General features: G+C 40.8%; 1 protein-coding gene across 2 annotated transcripts; it reads right to left on the bottom strand.

Moving 5' to 3' along the window:
• Window positions 1–254: 254 nt before the first annotated feature.
• micu3b (mitochondrial calcium uptake family, member 3b) lies at window positions 255–18,312 on the bottom strand. Of its 2 annotated transcripts, XM_044039721.1 has the most exons (15): window positions 18,023–18,312; window positions 16,319–16,466; window positions 14,075–14,106; window positions 13,770–13,848; window positions 11,371–11,418; window positions 11,200–11,282; window positions 11,043–11,114; window positions 9,041–9,082; window positions 6,787–6,882; window positions 6,129–6,217; window positions 5,756–5,927; window positions 3,912–4,020; window positions 2,637–2,794; window positions 2,008–2,076; window positions 255–1,368 (listed from the first exon to the last, which is right to left on the bottom strand). In XM_044039721.1, exons 1-14 carry the CDS (start codon window positions 18,305–18,307, stop codon window positions 2,008–2,010), a joined length of 1,482 nt encoding a protein of 493 aa, XP_043895656.1. In that variant the 5' UTR covers window positions 18,308–18,312; the 3' UTR covers window positions 255–1,368. The 2 variants fall into 2 exon arrangements, with proteins under 2 accessions (XP_043895656.1, XP_043895658.1); XM_044039723.1 differs by lacking the exon at window positions 6,787–6,882.
• Window positions 18,313–19,614: the final 1,302 nt, after the last annotated feature.

The raw sequence follows: 19,614 nt of genomic DNA, 5'->3' as shown, positions 1-19,614 counted from the left end.
TGCTGAATTAATAATTTAAAGATAAGAAAGAAAAGCTCCTGATTAGAGTGTGGGACACCCACACAGCCGCAGGTTCCCAGTGATTAATACTGTTAATGATTTGCTTTCTGGTTGAGGATAAAACAGCTCATTTATTCCACAGTGGACCTGCCATCAGCCTTAGTTAAAGGACAGAGGATCAGCTGACATTTGTGAACAACATGATTTCTGATATGATACTGACACAGAGCAAAAAATAACCAAGAAGACAAATATTTTGTCTCATATTTATTGCACCATGTCATAATAAACTTAACATTAGAAGGCGAGGCCTACTTTTAAACATGGGGAGTAGCTTCCAAAACGTTCCAAAACGAGGTAGACTAATCTAAACGATCAATATTTAAACAGAAAGTGGTGTGGAACATAAATGTACTGGGTCTGGTTAATATTAGAGTCTGTAACATGTTGATCTTCAGACTATTTCAGCACATAATTCCACCCAAAGCAAACATCACACCAGGAAACAACAGTCACGGAGAATTCCTCCGGATTTCTGTGGAGGAGATTTGTAAACTCTTCCTCACAGAGTCTAAAGGGAAGGTCAGTTTAATCCACTGCTCATTCAGATCAACACTAATTTAAATTGAGTGTCCCGAGAGTGGAAACAAACATATGGCTTTGCTTTGATATATATATGTATATATGTATATATATATATATTTTTTTTTTGCATATACTTATAAAGAGGTCATCTCTGCCAGTGGCATAAAAATAGCACTTGGGTTTTACTCGCCAACAAATGATTAACACAGTTAGCTGCCTGTAGTTAAACAGTGAAAATGCACCAGACGTGAGTGCGTGATTTCAGGCCTGTAAGCTCTGGGGACCCTGGAAGATTTTAGCTGCAGAGCTTTTGGGGGAGGAGGAGAGGAGGAAGTGGAGGAGGAAGGGAAGGGGACATGTCCTACACTGATCTGTGCAGGCGGTTGCAGAGCAACAAACAATTCAAGAACATATAAATATCAGTTAACAAGCTTTTATGGATAAATATATTCACAAGTAGATAAATCAATAAATAGTTCTGAGCAGGCGGAGGAGGTTACACATACGGAGGCCCTCGCCCAGTGCAATTTAGAGTCCTGCAACCTGGATGAGTGCATTTTCTTGGTGAGTTCCTAATGGGTCACTTGTTTTTTTGTTTAAACACTTGCAAGAGCTTCGCGTTAGTTTGACTACTTCCTGTTCGTGCCACATCCTGTTTATTTTGAACTTGTAACATTAAGACGCTGCCGCAGCATGCATTAACCCTTCTGCCCCGGTGGAGAGAACACAGCAGGCAGAACTCGTCCAGGTTGTGCAGACATGCAGTGATGCGGTCGTCTTCGCCTGGAGGCAAAAACACAAGAGAATATTATGTAAAGTGCGTCCAGTGTGATTAAATGTAAACAAACAGAGACTGACAAATCGGACTGTTTTAGACCCAACTAAAACATCCCTGAACAGAAGACTGGAGAGAAACTGTTTTCAACCTTTTACTCCACAGTTCTCAACATCACATTTTTTCACATGTTCTCAGCCACTTTTTTCTAACATATATATAGTGAGTGAAGAGGAGGAACTTTGCATTTGCTTTACTCGTGATTCCCAAAACATAACTGCTGACATGGTTATATAAAGTCCAATAAAACAGAGATATTGAGATATAACGTTGCCACGTGATTTAATCAAATCCTTCCCTAAGTTTGTCATGTGGAATGATCGAGGCCTCGCTCCGCAGAGAGGAGCATTTCCTTTGAAACATTTATACAGCTTTAAACTGCACTGCTCACTGTTCATGGATGCAGGCTTAAGCTGGTATCTGGTGGCAGTTAATATTACAGTGTAACTCAATGCTGGCTGCCAGGAGAGAAGAGTGTGGGCCTCAGATAACACATGAGAAGACTGGCTGTGTACGACTGCAGGAGAAGAATGCTGCATGTTTGACTGTGCAACACATCAAGACATGAGTGAGGAAAAGACTTTTACCTATTTGTTTGAAAGCTCCTTCTTCAGGCAGGACTTGAAGGAGGTGAACTTCTCCTCCACTCGTACGCCCTGCGAGTGTGTGTGCATGTGAGAGACAGAGAGAGAGCGAGAGAGAGGATGAAAAACATTGATGAGGCCACTTTCCTGATGTCTCACTAGATGGCACTAGAACCTCACACAGCCACTAATCAAAGACAAAGAGGTGAGATGTGTTTCAGTAATGAAAAGTGGCAGCAGTGTAATTTGGACATGATGGCACGGAGGTATTTTAAGTGTACAATTACCTAAAGAAAAAAAAGATTCAAATTAGTGCTAACTTGACGGTGTAATTAAAGTGGAAAGCTGGTGTTTGTGTTGATAATAGTCCTTAAGCAGGACTAATTGTGTTTAAACACCCTGTTTTGAAAATAAACATGGATTTCTGAGCTCAGCATATACCCATATTTGCCTGTTTGTCTTTCAGATTAAATGTGACTTTGCATTAATGTGTTCATATCTGAGCTTTTCATTCGACAAGTCAACAGACATTGAGTCTGGCATTTTTCCGTGTCTGTCACAAGAGGAGGAGAGTGGACACATCTTAACTGTCATGGTGTCATAGAGTGTTTAAATGATCTGTGGTGTCTCACCCCGTTACCGCGGTGCAGACGGTCCTTCATGACGCCAATGAACTCCTTATGGCTGAGTTTGCCATCGTGATCCTCGTCGAAGATCTTGAAGACGGTGTTGACCAAATGGTGGGTCAGCTTGATGCCCGTAGCCACATAGACAGCTCGGGCAAACTCCTCTGGATATGACAAAAATCTTTTTAAGGTCGCTGCATGCAGCCACATGATGAGTTTTACTCTGTTCATGAATATCTTTGAGTTCAACAAGCTCGTCTTTACAGGAGGAGGCACCTTCTTTCCTTCTTTGGTGATTAACTTTCAAATTAAAACCACCCCGGATCATGAACTGTGTCCCCTCAGACTTCAGAAATGAAGACCAGCCAAGGTCAAGGTTGAGAGGAGAGACAGATGACATTAAAAACAAAACTGTTTAACTGTATTTTCACTGAGTAAAATATATCAAATCCTACAGTTCCCATTCTTAACCACAAGTATTGAAGCGGAAGATACGTAAGCTAATTCAAGATAAGATCATCTTGATTTACTATGGGGAAATTCTGAATCTGAATCCATCACAGAGAATCTCTGAGTGAGATTTGGCTCGAGAGGATGACATTTTTTCCTCCATTAATAAGTGATTTTTGTCTCCACTGATGTCAACGCTGGATTGTGATAGTTGACATTAATATCAACAAGCTGCTATTTACAGGACGAGAACAGTCACAGGAACCAAACAGTGTTTCTGAGTGACCAACAGCTTCTGGAATACAAAGAGGGCTTTAACAAATAAAGTGGCACTCCATTGATTAGTGGGGGTCAAGGAGGTCAGTTTGGAAAGAGCTCCACTCACTGTGAGAAGAACTGCGTAATGTCTCCTGCAACCCATCTACAAAGGTTGAAAAATTGACCTTACTGGTTTCTTGAAATTTTACCTCCATGGTGGACAAAGCCAGTGCCAGAGGTGTTCAATATGTGAGACGCCCTGCTACTCAGAGAACTAATGTTTTTGAGCAATAAGATTCACTTCTGTGACAATTTTCTTGACGTAAAATAAATCACTTCCTAAGTGCAGGAACTCTTGTGTGAGGACACCTGACAATGGTGTGGATGTCACGGACATGTATGAATATGATGACTACTACTAAGTTTGATATACAATGTACCATATTACAATATTTTTGTTCTAACAAATGAAGCACCTATCCATGAACTTAACTGACGTCAATGCAAACACAGACCATGAGTGAAAAGTCAATTGTATGTTGTTGTACAGCGAGTATGTGACCGAGTCCTTACCCTGACCCACGGAGCGGTTTGCAAAGTTGTACATCTGCATGGCGATGGTAAAATCCTCCAGGTTGTTTAAGAACTGGAAGAAGGACCTGAACTCATCAAAGGTGATTCCCTGCAACATTCAAACTTTATTAATGAAACATGGACCTTGTGAAACATAACATAAGGAAATGTAAAATGCCATGTGACAACACTCCTGCTAAGGCTACTGCTACAATAGAATCAGCTTCCTTTCATCCTGTGGGGAAATCCTTTAGTGTGTGTGTGGGACCTTGAAGGCATCAGATAGATAACACACCCAAACAGACAAAGTATACACTGCTGGATTTTCCCTGCGCAGTATGGACACGCTGAGCTGTCAGCAGTGGGGGAGGACGGCAGCTTTTGGGAAGAGGTCAGGCCGTTTGCAAACGTTTTCTAAGGCAGATTAACCTGATACCTGCATAAACAAAAACAAAAGTGATGAATCCCCAAACATCTCAGGCTTGGCTGATGACTCAAACACTGAGCCTATTGATGTCCACTCAACCATCGCGCGGCTACTAGTTCCTCCTCTCGCCAGGGCCCCCGTCGAACAGGCAACACACACAGCCTGACAAATGGAGTAATGACTAATCTGTGACGCTTTGCTGTTTTAACAAGGCGAGGGCCATAAAATATCTCTTAGGCTAATGATGAGACCCACTTGATTATCAATGGAGATCTAGCAACAGGCTACTCGAGGTGGCTGAGGAGCTGCCGGCGCCTTTTCATGCGGGTCAGCGTGCCAAGAGCAAAAACAAATTAAAGCTCAAATGAGGATGCTTCACTCAACAGTGAACTCACACAGCGCTAGTGAAAAGAAACAGGGACATAAAATACTACAAATGAAGCACATGTGTAGGAGCCAAATGCCTCTTCAGAATAAGGCTTTGGCGACATGACTGAACATTTATAACAATTCTATCTTACAAAGAAACATTTAACAATTTAATAGTGATTTTTTTTTTGCTTCTGATTAATTCTGGATTTCAAACTTTCCTCTTTTTGAGGAAAAAACTGAGGTAAAAGATTCAAAATATTATATCCATATATACTGGACATTTGTGATGCTATTATAAAGAAGATTATACTGCAGTAGTATATACAATATGTATATATGTTTACATAGATGTTTATACCTGGCTGATTGTACTCAATTCAATTGTAAGTCGCTTTGGATAAAAGCGTCTGCTAAATGACATGTAATGTAATGTAATGTTTGAGTGTGTGTATGAGACAGAGAGAGAGAGCCTTCTCATGTTATACCCGTCTCAAGCTATACTGTATAGTAGCCAGCATGCAGTTATCTCAGGTCAGCATGGATCATCTTTGCTGTTTTGTTTTTTTCCACTGACTCATTGATTAGTATCACATTCATCAAGTTACCTCAAATTAAATGTGGACTTATGTGAATACACAGAGCGGCTCAGCCCCTCATTTGTATTTGGCTCCCTCTCTTTTAGCTTTATACATCTAGTAAAAACTATTGACTGCAGCAAGTTTATGGCTAAGATACTGTACATGTGACTTTTGGCCTGTTTGTGCTGTTTTACTGAAACACTGAAATCAGGCAAAATGGATGAAAATGGTCAATGGAAAATCTTTTGTTTGGAAGTTTTTGTTATTTCACCTCCTCTGGCCCTCGACTTGGACACTATTTTTAATTTCGACCCCCTCTGTTACTGAGTTTAGACATCCCTGGTCTAAAATCTCAATATTTAACAGAGGAGTCGGGTGTATTCAGTGACAGCACTGCTGAAAGCCAGGGTCTTACAACAATGAAGAAATGGCAGCTGCGAGTTGTACCGTGATGATAAAAACTGCACCTTTTCATCCGGCATTGTGTGTCGCACGTTGTCCAAGTAACCGCTGACGTCGTCTACGTTGGTGTAACGGAGGAGGATGCGGGCAAAGTCTTCCTCGCTGATGGTGGACATGCCTTTGGAGGAGGAGAGGAACTCTATCTCAAGCACCTCTGTCTGCAGGTTGTCCATGAACCTGGAGGAGTGAGACGGCAGCTGCTGACAAGAACCACCAGGAACTCACACGCACAAAGAAACACTTAGTCACTACTGAAGGTTTAGCTGCTGCAGGTTCAACAAGGGAAGGAAATGATTAACGATAATACAGTGTTAGATAAGAATTTTCTGAGGGGCATCGTGATTGATGTCAGGGCAAACAAAAGACCTCTCAACTCACTTGTAAAATTCTTCAAATTTCAATTCAGCTTTGCCCCTTTTCCCAAAGAAATGCACCAGCAGAGTAGTTTCTGTTTTTTCATCCATGTGCTATGAAAAGGATAAAGAGTTAACGCGTGTATCTTATTACAGATTTGTAAAAGCAACAGCACATACATCCACAATGCACAGTCTATTACTGCAACACGTCTGCCCAAACGGTGTCTACATTTGCACAAAGTCTCAGTCACAGCAGCCAGGATAAGCTGTCACACAGGCTACACGGGTGTCATGGCAACAGCAGGTAAACATTAACAATGACATTTATTTAACCATGTTGAAAGTTTAAGTAAAGATGTTAGTTAATAGCCATACCCAGATTGTGCTTTTCAATAATTACTCAGAGTTAATGGTTAATTTTCACTGTGCCTGAAACCAAACAGTGGGCCAGCATTTCTCATTTCGTCATGATACAAACACAGAACATGCAACAGACTGAGTAAACATGCTACACCCCTTTGTTACAGATGCTGCTTCTGTTTGAGGAAACATTAGAGGAGCTCTCTGAGGATTTACTCCACTGTTCCACTGTAAACACAGTCAGCAGCACCGGCTGAGAAGTATGTCAGGGTAAATATAATAGTCAGCGGTGAGGAAGCATCTTAATCACTGCTCACTACCTCAGTTAGATCGGAAAACAGAACTTGACTTGTGCCATGTCTGAGAACATCCCACATGCCCCGGGCCTCGACATGCTCACTGTCTTTTTCACGAACCTGTGGTAGCAAGTGAAGCAGAGCTATTAGAAGACAAAATACATTTGGCACATGTGAGGAAGCTTAGAGGTATGAAAATGGATGAGAAAACACAAACACACACATGCACAGGTTAGAAACAGGATGAGGAGTCAGACAGGTACGCTCACCAGACACTTTATGAGTCTATTCTATTTTGACCTCTGGCATCTACGAGGTATTGTCTCCCAGAGAACTGCTGCTCACTGGATATTTTCTCTTTAGAAAACCATTCTCTGTAAAGCCTACGCATTTATCACCACTCAAACTGGCACCATCAACCACACCACATTCAAAATCACTTAAATCAACTTTGTCCATCATTGTGATGCTCGGTGTGAACTTCAGCAGGTCGTCTTTCCCATGTCTACATGCCTAAAATCACTGTGGTGCTCTCATGTGATGCAGCTGACTCCATATTTGCATTGAGAAGCAGTTGAACAATTGTTGTTCCTAATAAAGTTGCTGGTGAGTGTATAACAGAGGACAGACAGACAGACAGACAGACAGCAGGTGAGCGTGCGATGCACAGACTTACAATCTGACATCCATCCGTACTCAAAGAGGCAGAGACAGAGCGTGGCTGACAGCAGTGTATCTGAGGCCCTGACATGAGTCTGCTCTGCAGCCATGCATGCAGCTTCTTGGCAGGACACTGAGCCGACACTGCTAACACATGTCCAAAAGCATGCAGGTCGTAAGACCTGGGGCGTGATTCATGCCAGGTTAACAACGTAACCAATCCCTCCGACTACATCACCATTTCATAATAAGCTGTAAGGTAAACACAAGTTATCAGACGCCTGCCATTCACATTCACAGCGCTGCTCCTGCTGCTGTAATAAAAGAGCTTCAGACTTTTTATTTGACACGGCACATTTTCAGGAAAGTGTTTTGCCCGAGTCACATTTGCTGCTTGACGTTGTTTGGAACAAAACTACTCTTTTACTTTCTTACTGAAAGCACACACACACACACACACACTTGTTTCTCCAGTTTACAATGCTGCTTTCCCTTTCTCCTTCACTGTGGGACAAAATAACTAACACACTGAATCACACATGTCAACAACATTTTCTTGTAATCAGTGCTGGGCACATTAAAAAAACAACAGCAAATCTGTCATCCAGGTAGTTAAGAAGCACTTCTTCTCACTCCCAGTTATAACCCAACCCATGTTTGTGTCTCACTCTTATCCTGCTCCGTAAACCAATCATTGCCAGTCAAGTCTCGACATCACCTCACCGAAAAGCACACAGCCAACCAGAAACCACCAGCTGCCATTGACACGTGTTCTCATGTATGGCTTGACTCGTTTCATAATATTTATTTATCTTATTCCTTTCTTTTTTCTGTCTGGAACCTGAGGGGGAATGTGAGACAGCTGATAAAACAGCTTCTCCTCTCAGCCTTGCTGCAGTGAGGGAGATTTACGACGTGGTCCCACCGCTAATTAGCGAACAACTCTTTAATGCGCCGCACTTGTCTCATGTCATTCCATGAAAAGATCCCGTACGACAAAAATCGGGGAAAGTCCGACCGCAGCACTGATGACACGTCTGTTGTGTTTTTTAACTTTGTGCTGGAACGGTACCTACAGTGCAGCAGCAGCAGCAATCAAAACAAAACAGACACACCTAAAGGTAAAGTCTTCAAACACTGAAAAGAAAAGGCAGCTCTGTCCCTGTGTGTTGTCGGTGCTGCTTCTCCTGTCTTACTGGCATCTTCATGGTCAAACCCACCTCAAAAGGTAACCTGAGTCCAAACACCACTACTCAAGAAACTGTAAAAATAAAACATGAGGGTCTGGGTGAAAAAGTTGTCAGTCTTCAGCTAAGTGGAATCTCTCACCAGCACTAACATAAGACACGTACATAAATCATCTGCACTGCTCTGCCTCCACTGCCTCACACACACACACACACACACACATACAAAATCAATTTGTCAGACAATACACAGTAATGTGTTTCAATCCAGTGAATGTGAACGAGGTGATGTGGTGTTAACGGTGGTGTCAGCCCGTGGGATGCTTGTGTTTTCTGTGCTGAAAGTTGTTTCAGGGAGACTGCGTGCCAGAAGGACATGCACCGAGTGGAACTCTTTTCATTTTTTTTTAAGAGAAAAGAACAATACGTACATTGTGTGGATGGTATCTGCGGTGACCGTAAAGCTGCAGGATCTGAAACGCAAGAGAGAGAAGGTGCATGCATGACAGAAGATCCATTCATAAATAACACACTACCATAGAATAGGAAGACGAGTTTGGAAACTATCAATTTATCCGTGTGTGACATTTAAAAGGCTTTATGGGTGAATAATTGCTTTAAAATAAAACATGCTTGGTTTTCGTAGCCTTAGAATAAGCCTTTCATATGTACTGAAGGGAAGGAAACTTGTGCTGCCATGTTTCTACATCAGCTCAACCACACGTGCATTTTTAGGTTTTGAAGCAGAAGCTTGCAACACAAACAAAGAAGATCAACATCCTCTCTCATTTCTGGTATGTGAAGGCCACTGTAGTTCTCTGACACAGTTGGAAAAGGGAAGATTGAGTGGAGGAGTTCTCTGTTTGTTGCAGTCTCACCATTAGATGTGACAAATGTTTACTCACTGGACCTTCATGTCAAAATTGTCCTGTTTAATGCAAGACTCCTCCTCCTTTCCTGAAGCCTTCATGAATGCACCCAGTCTTCAAGCTCAACTTTGTCTCCTTGCAAGGCATCATTATACTTCCACATCTAGAGTACCCATTCTGATGATCTTTTTGATGGCTATGCGGGCGTCAGATTAATTCAAGACTGTCCAGAGATGCTAACGTCTGTCCCAGCGGAGTAAGCTCCTCCATGTTGTGTTTGTGTGATAAGACCTCAAAGAGTCGCTCTTATCGCTCAGCTAAGCTCTGCCTGTTTACATCCACCTGCATGCGGCACAAGACAGCTCTGAAGAGATGAAAGCGTCAGGCATGTTTCACCTTGTACGACCACATTCACCTATGTGCACTTCTCTCGAGGAACACTGCAAGTGCTGCAGGCAAAAACCCTCCATGTTGCATTTTAAGATTCAGTTTGATGTCACAGAGTTGTTTTTTGGGGCTAATGAGAGCGACAGGATTTTACCACCTTTTCTTTTTGTTGGTTTTCTCTAAATTAGTTCTTTGCTGGCTAGTTGCTAACACTGTCAGACAGTAACAGATACCTGTAACTCTTAGTCAAACATTCATTATATTTCCATGCCATTCAATTGGACGTCTGTCCTTGTCTCAGTGTACAAGCACTAGTGGGAAATGACATCTCCACTCAGCTAAGTGACAATATGTCAGCTTCAATCTTTCTAGTTGGTTTCCAGTTGAGCAAGCAGCCAGCACGTCAAGCACCGTTCCAATTCATCCATACCGATTAAAATATTCAATTATTTAACATGATACAGCATAAAATCCGTCTCCACATCACTCCAAAAAATGTACCAGCCTGATTTTCACCACGTTTTTGTCACTGTTGTTATTTTGGGAGAATAGGGCACATGTATGGGGCCCCCAAGCCAGCATGAGTTTGACTAAACATACATGTAAATAGTAATTTGACTCCCACTTGCAATATCTGAGTGTGTTAGTCCAACTTTGACATATCAAGTGCAATTTCAGTTGGAGTGACACGTACAAGTAAAAGCACAGTTTGCTCTTCTTCGTTCTCACTTGCCATAAAGTAAGTTCACGATATCTGCCACCTCATTCTGGTAAGTTTAAACTGAATTTAGGATATGTTCTGTTCTTGTTCTGAGGAGATATCTATATCTGATATGCACATACCCACAGAATGTCATGGATATCTGCAACTGCAGTTTACATATAATATGAAACCCCATACAGCAATGACTCATAAAACATGGTTAAGGATGTCTTTAAGCTTCATTCTGCTTTATCAAAATAAACGTACAGATATCTTAATAATAGAATAATAGCATTGCTGGTAGCAGAAGGATGTTGTATATATCAGTATGTTGATGAGAGAACCCTGCAGACTGGAAATCCAAAAACAACTAAGTTAAAAGATGGCAAAGAGACTCCATAAAGCTGAGAGGAAATGAACAACCAGGTGAAAATCAAGCACGGCCATGTGGTCCACAAATACATACACTCTTACCTCCTGCTCCAGTCTTTGAACATCGTCACTGATGTCTTTTCTGTCCTTTTTCTTGCGGAATATTTCTTCCATCTGTAAAGGACGACATGTTATTACGCAGAATGCGACATGTGATCAAATGCATTCACATTATTAAGATGTGTGACGCAGTTCATACCACCAAGAACTCTCTTTTGTCCACCATTTCATTCCCATCTGCATCAAACATGTTGAAAGCAATCCTGAAGCCTGCATGAGGCTCTGAAATCAAATAAAAGTGAAACACACTGTACAGTCTCTGATCAATTTCAAAATAAGTCAGTAGCAGTCAGTTAAAATATAGACCTACTTGTTAAAATGCAGAGCAGGAAGAGATACTCTGTGTAACTGATGACACCTGGGAAAAAGAAAAAAAAAAGCTGGGAAACAAAAAACCAAAATGTCCTTTTCCATACAAGACAGCATCAAATAACATTAACGACAAGGTGTTTACAGATGTTCAAAGTCACGCGGCCGAGGTGAATAAGCCATCCACAGAAACAGAGCACGCCTTTAGACAAGAGTAATCTTCTCGCGCTCACTGATAACATCTTAAAAGGTGCCTTTTACTTCATGCTTGGTGTTCCTCTCACACAAACACGGGCTTTACAACTGAGCTGACCTATCTGGACACAAACCCAAACAAATTTAAAGCCTACGGCTTCTGATCGTGTTTGGGTAACAAGGTGTAATACATTCTCAAGTGATCTGTCACTGATTGAGAAAGGCTGATTCAGGTTTTTGTGTCCCTGTCCTTCAGCTCCCTTTGTTGTGTGACACGGAGAAGGGAAGAGTAAGTGTTGGGCGACATCTCAGCCGACTCTGGAGTCTTCTCCCCTCTGACTCTGAAAGCATTCCCAAGCCTTTGTTTGCCCGGGGAGATAGAGAATTGAGCTCAGATAGTTCTGGGTGACTGCTCTGGATGTTCTGGGAAAAGAACTCAGGTACAGGATTTGCTGCAGGGAGACTCAGAAAGAGGGAACAAACGGAGGCAGAAGTTTCAGTCTAACTTACATTTCCCTCAAGAGAAGAGAAGTATGGCAAAAAAAAAAAAACAACTGAAAAACATGTACAAGCTGAGGTGTGAAAAGAGAATTAGTGATGCGTGCCATTAGACAAAGATCATTGAAAAAGTCCCCATGACAAAGTGCTCCATGTTCTCACTCTAGGTCTCACAGTTTGGCAGGTACGGCCTTATAATGACAACAGATCACAGCTTCAAAGCCTTTTAAGCTTAAATGGGTTGAGGAGGGAGAAAAAAAAACTTTTAAGATTCCAGCCATGTTTCACCAATACCACACACCTTCACTCCTGGAGGGAGCCCCCAGCTCAGCCTCTGAGCTCAAGTAGATGTTGTTAGACAATACAAAGAATTCCACAGAAACACTTCATACAGAGTGGCAGTCCCACAGATGTAATCCAATGCCATTCTTAGGCTTCATAATGTCCGCGGTGATCGGGGGGTGGCCAGTGGGACATGTCTCAACATAGTTGGGTTCAAACAGCTCCCTCACTCTCTAAAGCGACGCTTTGTTCACAGATCAATCCGGTGCTTTTTTCCCTTGACAAAGCCGCAAAGTTTAACAGCAGGATTAAAAGCCTCAAATCCCAGCACTGGCACTTAGCTAAAGCAACAGAGGAGAGAGCAGAACAGTGAGATCTGATGCTCCACTGGCTCGCCTGACCCACGGAGCACGAGAATGTATGTGAGAAGGTCCAGGTGGGAAAATGAGAGAGAGACATTCGCTCAAAAGATTGTTAGTGTGAGCTGAGGTTTAAGAGAGTGATCATTTCACGGTCGAGTCTCATCAGATTCTCCTTTAAAACACACCCATGAGGATCACATGTGCTAATATAATATAATATAATATAATATAATATAATATAATATAATATAATATCATATCAAATCATATCATATCATATCATATCATATCATATCATCCCATATCATATCATATCATAATATAATATAATATAATATAATATAATATAATATAATATAATATAATATAATATAATATAATATGATATAATATTCACATATATATGTAGATATATAGATATATCAAGTGTTTGAAGTCTTCAGTGTTGCTGATGCGTCCCAATTTGCAGATATACAGACATATCTATATTAACCAAAAGGAAGAAGTTGCAAATGACCCCAAAAGAGACCCCAGCTTTAATTGTCTTAAAATATTTAATGCTTAGAATTACAGGGAAAATAGAGAAGGCAATTGATAACGTTTGTTAAATTATTTGCAATTCATTCATACTTTGGCACAGTCATTAAACAGCAAGACAGCTAAAAAGCCTAACGTATTTTTTATGATTCATCTACTTATTTTTTAAAGGAAATTCCAAAAGTGCCTAGATTTAGTGAAAATTCCATTCTATTCTGTGGAGTATTTTTGTTATTTGATTCTTTATTGGCCAAACAAGGCGGATGTTTCTGTATATTATAATGGACAAGGCCCATCTACAAAGGTTACCTGAGACTAAATCTACAACATGTTACCAGGCTGATGCAGAGATAAGATAGCATTCACAGCACACCCTTTCTGCTCACACATGCACAACAAAGCACGCTCTGAGCACACATGGAAGGCCTTAATATGACAGCTTAAAAAACCACAGCATTACGGGGAATTACGTATATTCAAGGGATTTATCAAGGGATCTAATACATCTGTGGAGCAGGTTCCTTACCTCCTTCACGAAGATTCCTAAACAAATTAGATGATCCTTTCCAAACAGGCGGGGTATCAGCCAGCATCTTGTCTAATTCCTGAGAGTGTGCAGAAAAATCTCAAATCACTCATTCATTTCTAAATACTCACAGCAGAACACAATGTTAGCTGTCATTGCAGGAATTACAGAGGTAAGGTGGAGAGTCATCCTTAAACAAGCATGAAAGAAGACGCGTCAACAATTGTAATAAACAGCATTTATTACAATCACTTATTGTCAAGTGTAAAGCAGCAGTAGGTGCACTTGACAAGAGAAGAACTCACCTTTTTTGTAAGTGATCTCCAAACTCTTCTTCCTAAAACACACGATTAACTGTTAGCAACATTGAATTGTCTGTTGAAACTGTGTCCAATAAACTTCAGTAAAACGATTTTAATCAAACAGTCAGCAGCTGACATGTCTGTGGGCTCTGCATCTATTCTGTGATATATATAAAACTGCTGTTTACGTGGAAGGCAACACAAGCTGCGTATCACCATGAGCACATTCCGATGGTCAATAAAGCAGAAGATAAGACGGGTGCATCATAAAAAACACTTGGCAGGGGAATCACATCAATAACAGTGACAATAACCCTCCAATGACACATTTTAAAGCAGGGATTATGATTTCAAAGTAATGGCTTGCTCTCCGTCAAAATAAAAGACCACTCTCCTCAATGCAGACGAGTGCCTGATGCTTTCAATTAATGTTTCATGACCTGCAACACGTCTGGATGTCATATGAATAATTTACACAACAGCACATTAGGTTTTAGGTAAGTCCCTTTTTTGCTGCGTCTGAAATCAAACCTCAGCTATGATGCTTCACATTCATGGCCAAGGTCGACCTAGACAACCACAGGGATGGCAAAACTCTCTTTTACAGCCACAATAAAACCATAAATCACCATGATTGCCATTTTGCAACACATTAGCTATTATCAACCAGGCGGTAATGACAGGTGCCATTCCACTGGTGCTTCTTGTTTATCTTCCTCATTAGATGATCAGTGAAACCATGTTGAAAACATTACACCGGGCCACACACGCCACATCATGATCAATCACTGTAATCACAGCGTGTTATCATTGCGCCGATGAAATCCACGGTAGACCGTTTGGTCTCTCAGGGTCTCTGTGTGTTTGTTGCCACATAAATGAGCCATAAAAGTGGGGTTGCTGGTAAAGATTTCTATCTTTATGCAGGTGTTATGACTGAAGCACTTCAAGCTGCAACTTATTGTCTGATGACACTTCCCAGGCCCTCAGCAACAAGGTTCCAGGAAACAGTGAGGGAGAAAAAAAACGGGGAGTAATGGTAAGATGAAGTCGGCAGGATTTATCTGATGGTTTGATGGAAGGGCAATTAAGCAAATGGCCGCTGACAAATGAAGCTGATTTCACCACAGAGCTGCATCGAGGCTGGGCTGCATCTGCAGTGCAGCATCCAGCTACAGCAAAGAGAGAATATGCAAAGGGAAATATGTTTCCACTTCATATGAAATAATAACAGGTTGATAAATTAGCCACATTATTTGTCTTTTTCCTAAAGAAAATGATAATAACCTGACGTTTTTTGTTGGTTGATTTTGGACTTTTGGCTGCACATTTTTAACACACAGTATGTGATTTCTGCCACTAGGGGGCTCTCAAGCAAATCAGAAACAAAAGTTTGACGATGTCGAGAAGCAGCGGGATCATGGGAAAAAGAACAGACAGCTAACAATGAGTAGTGACAAACACACACACACAATAAAATTAACAATAAAAGACACATTTTGAGAAGTGCTGGAAACATGTAAGTACACTAATCAACAAAATAAAGAACATCGGTCTTGTAATTTTCAAATATTCTAACGCAGAAATGCAGAAATCTTAAAAGTCGGTCTCAGTGAGTGTAATTTAACAGCTCTATATTCTGGAGTTATTGCCGATCTATAGGCTACATCCATCCATTCAGCCAATACTCATTCTTCTAAAGGTCCAAGATGTAAAATTTAGTTGAAATTGTTTTTCATTTAATATTTATTTCACTTAAAGTTGTACAATGCTGATATTATTTTTTTTCCACAGCCAGAATTAACCTTTTATATTCATATCAGTAGCTGGGTCAGCTTGGAAGGGAAGGGTGAGTTAAGGATAATTATCTGCAACAATTATACAGTATATATATAGATATATATATGTACATATATATATCTATATATATATATATATATATATATATATAGATATACATATATATATATATATCCATAATACTATACACCGTACCTTTAAAATCTGATCTAAGCATCCAGCTCTGAATCAAATATTAACTGCATCCATTCTAACACACCTGCATCACGTGACCATTCAGGTACCACGACACTGCTAAAAACAGATTTGAATAAAAATATTTCACTGACAGCAGCTGTAATGATTTGATTATCAGTTTTATGACTCACTAATATTGTTTTAGTTGGAATCAAAGATCATCCACTGCTCTAAGAATCTCTCATGTGTTAACAGAAGAAATGAACTCACTTTTTTGATCATTCAGAGTGACCGACTCGATAAAGTTGAGTGGAGTCATGTAGAGCTGTCCCTCGTACTCCACTGAGCTGAACTGGCGAAATCTGTTCTCATTGGACGACATGTACACGTCTCCATCATCCAGACCATACGTCCTGCCCTGTGAACACACACACACACACACGGTGTGGTTTCCACATTACATTGATTTATTGACATTCATTTCCTGGAGACATAATGACTACTAGCCTAACCTCAACCTCAACCTAACCATACAACCTGTCTTCACTTAAAAATGTAATCATTTACATGATGAGGACTTGCTTTTTGTCCCCATAAGGAAGGCAAGTCCTAATAATGTGATCTATGTCCCCACAACATGAGTAATACCTTGAAGACACACACACGTCACCATGAATTCTGTAAATCGCATCAACAGTGATAATACTGTCTGAAAGATGCTTTTCATGAAATCCACGGAAGCTTTTCTTGTCACGAAAAGCCGTGCGCTCTCATGAAACAACAAAGAGGCCCGTGCTTTAATTCAGTAATGGGGCACATGTTATGTCAGTCCTATTTTTCATCCCTGTTCACCAGATAATGTCCCGACAACTGTTCAGACCCAGTCAGATAAGGAGGCCGGATTGGTGAAGACAGAGTCGATCTCTCCGTCCCATGGCACAGTGCCAGGTCCACTGGGCACAGAGCAAAACACCCAGGGAATGTGTGCCCCCCTCTGCTTAACCATTAAACCCCCTCTATCTGCCCCCACCTCTCATCGAATGTCAGGCCCAGGGTCCAGTTTCCTGTGTCCCTGAATTCCTGCTGCCTGTGGACACCAGTTAGGTTACCCCCCCGCCCCCCTCCACCTGCAGATATCAAACAAGGAATCTTCTGTAGCAAGAGAGGTGCACGAGCCTCTAAGGTTATTATTTACATGTATGTTTACAGGGAGACAACATATTTTAAAAAGCATCTCCTCAGGAAATTGTGCTAAATGTGCTAATCAAAGGTTGATTAACTGTCAGAATATCTTCTTTTGATGCCAATATCCAAAAAGCCTTGATCTCACAATAGAGTCTGGACTATTTAAAATAAATTAACCTTTTTCCTGCACCTGGACATTTCCTGCGTTGTCTTTTTTACTGGTTTGATCTTAAAATGTACTCATTTATATTTCAGTAAATTAAGATTACTAATGAATTGAGACGTGTCCACCAGGTTCTGATTAAGTAAAATGTCAAATTAGTCAATTATTTGAATAAACAATTTATTATAAGTCAAGTTTTCATCTACTCATTTAAGTGAGCGTAGAATTGAGTTTGGTTTAACCTCCTGAATGTGACCCTGATATCAAAGATCTACGAGTTGAGTGCACAATAAACTGTTATTTATTGCTTTTATTCCATTTCCTTGTCTCTGAGAACATCTATCTATCAACAACACAAATACTTGGCCGTGTATTCATAATTAATGATTTAATAACAAAGCAGGTAAGACCTATAACTATGTCAGCCATTATGTCATGAGCCTTTTGCCACTTCAGCACCAAAGGTCGCGGATAGCTCCTGACGGTGACGACACATCATCATCATCATCATCATTACTAACTAAGGCTTGTACTGTAGTTTCACGCGTCACCATGACAACAGGGATGTCAGCTCTGACAACAAACACAGACACTAAAGTTTAAGCTCTGTTTTTTGGTTTGTTTACCTTCTCGGTGGCAGACACTGACGGAAACACCAGATGCGAGAGTCGAGCCTCGACATGGCTCCTCAGACCTGAGCTGCCGCGGCAGTTATGATGATAATAAAAATAATAACAATAAGCAGCTGCACCGGCGGCGGTGACACACGCTCCAGCTGCGACAACTTTCTGGAGAGACGTCCGCTGCTGCCGCGCAGTGAAAAACGCCCCTGCTGTCGTGGAGACACCGCGAAATGAACGGATGAGCCTGCGCACGGCAGCCATGACTGTTGATGAATGCACACGGCACATGCAAGAGAGAGCGAGAGAGAGAGAGAGAGGAAGAGAGAGAGAGAGAGAGAGACGATGCTTCAAGCTCGCGAGAAAAGCCGCGGTTACAGCTCTGCAGAGTCTGCAGAGATCAAATTAGTCAGAGTGAAGACAAATGTTACAATAAAGATGGAAACTGATGTAATCATGATCAGCCATGACCTGCTTCATTCATTAGTGGTTCAGGTCCTTTTTTAATTCATTTTCTACATTAAACCTTTAACATGCAGACATAGACCTCAAAGACTATCTTTGATTGAACTTGTTTATTTCTGTATAAGACAATGGCAACTTTGAATTATTGTATCGTGAAGCTAAAGTACCAAACCTGAAATGGATGAGATAAATAATTCTAATAATATATTTCCAGTTTGCATTTGAACTTAACTACTCTCAGCTGAGGGTGTCACCCTGTATGACCTGCCCAATCATGGGCTCCATTCTATATTTAATATCTGTCCATATATTTGTAAATATATGCTACCAGAGCCAGCAAATGGAATCTTAAAGCCACAGTTTTAGCAACATTGGTAAAGTTGTATGTTGCAGGTGAATCTCACCTCACCCTTCAAGTTCAAGTGCTTTTGGAGAACTGATGTAGCATTCAGTAAGCATCAACACTCGTTTTGTGGGCTATTGTAAAAACCTATGATGGTCCAAAATGTCCTGGGATGTCCTGAAAAGCATCATCTGGATTGTGTTTCCTTATGACTTATTAGCACAAAATTGAAGGTCAGCCAATGCTTTGGTTGATGATCAAACACTGGTAGAAGAGGGGGCACTTAGCCAAAGCTGACATAGGGAGGGGTACACCCTGGACAGATCGCCCATCCATCACATGGCCACATAGAGACAAACAACCGTCCATGCTCACACTCACTTAAAGAGTCCATTTTACCTAGCAAACGTTAACAAACAGTAGAAATGAAACTATGTTAAAGGTACAGTGCGTAAAATGTGGCAACATGTATTGGTGAAGTTGGATGTTGTAGCTGAATATCCCTCACCTCACACTTCCCTTTCGAGTGTTTCTGAGGACATAACCATCAATGCTCAAAATGTGTTTATTCATTTGTTTATTGTGGGCTATTAAAAAATAAATAAATAAAAATTTCAGCCTCCATAGAGCTTACTCATCTCCTGATATAATATAGAAGGTTCATTCTGGGTTAATGAAAAAAAAAACAATTCATACGAAAAATGAAGTATCATTATTTTTATCTTCAATTTTTCTTTGCCTAATGAAACAATTTTACCTACATTTTACACATTAGACCTTTAATATCGTT

Source organism: Solea senegalensis, linkage group LG12 (genome assembly GCF_019176455.1).
Source record: "Solea senegalensis isolate Sse05_10M linkage group LG12, IFAPA_SoseM_1, whole genome shotgun sequence".
Classification (NCBI taxonomy): Eukaryota; Metazoa; Chordata; class Actinopteri; order Pleuronectiformes; family Soleidae; genus Solea; species Solea senegalensis.
This window is presented reverse-complemented; position numbering and strand designations above follow the sequence as displayed.

Bases quoted from the DNA above. Each gene is read 5' to 3' on its own strand.
- micu3b (XM_044039721.1), bottom strand. From the start codon at position 18,307: ATGTGCCGTGTGCATTCATCAACAGTCATGGCTGCCGTGCGCAGGCTC. The intron at 11,115-11,199 runs GTATGAACTGCG...CGTCCTTTACAG, and splicing joins ACAAAAGAGAGTTCTTGGTG to ATGGAAGAAATATTCCGCAA. The intron at 9,083-11,042 runs GTAAGAGTGTAT...CTTGCGTTTCAG, and splicing joins TTCAAAGACTGGAGCAGGAG to ATCCTGCAGCTTTACGGTCA.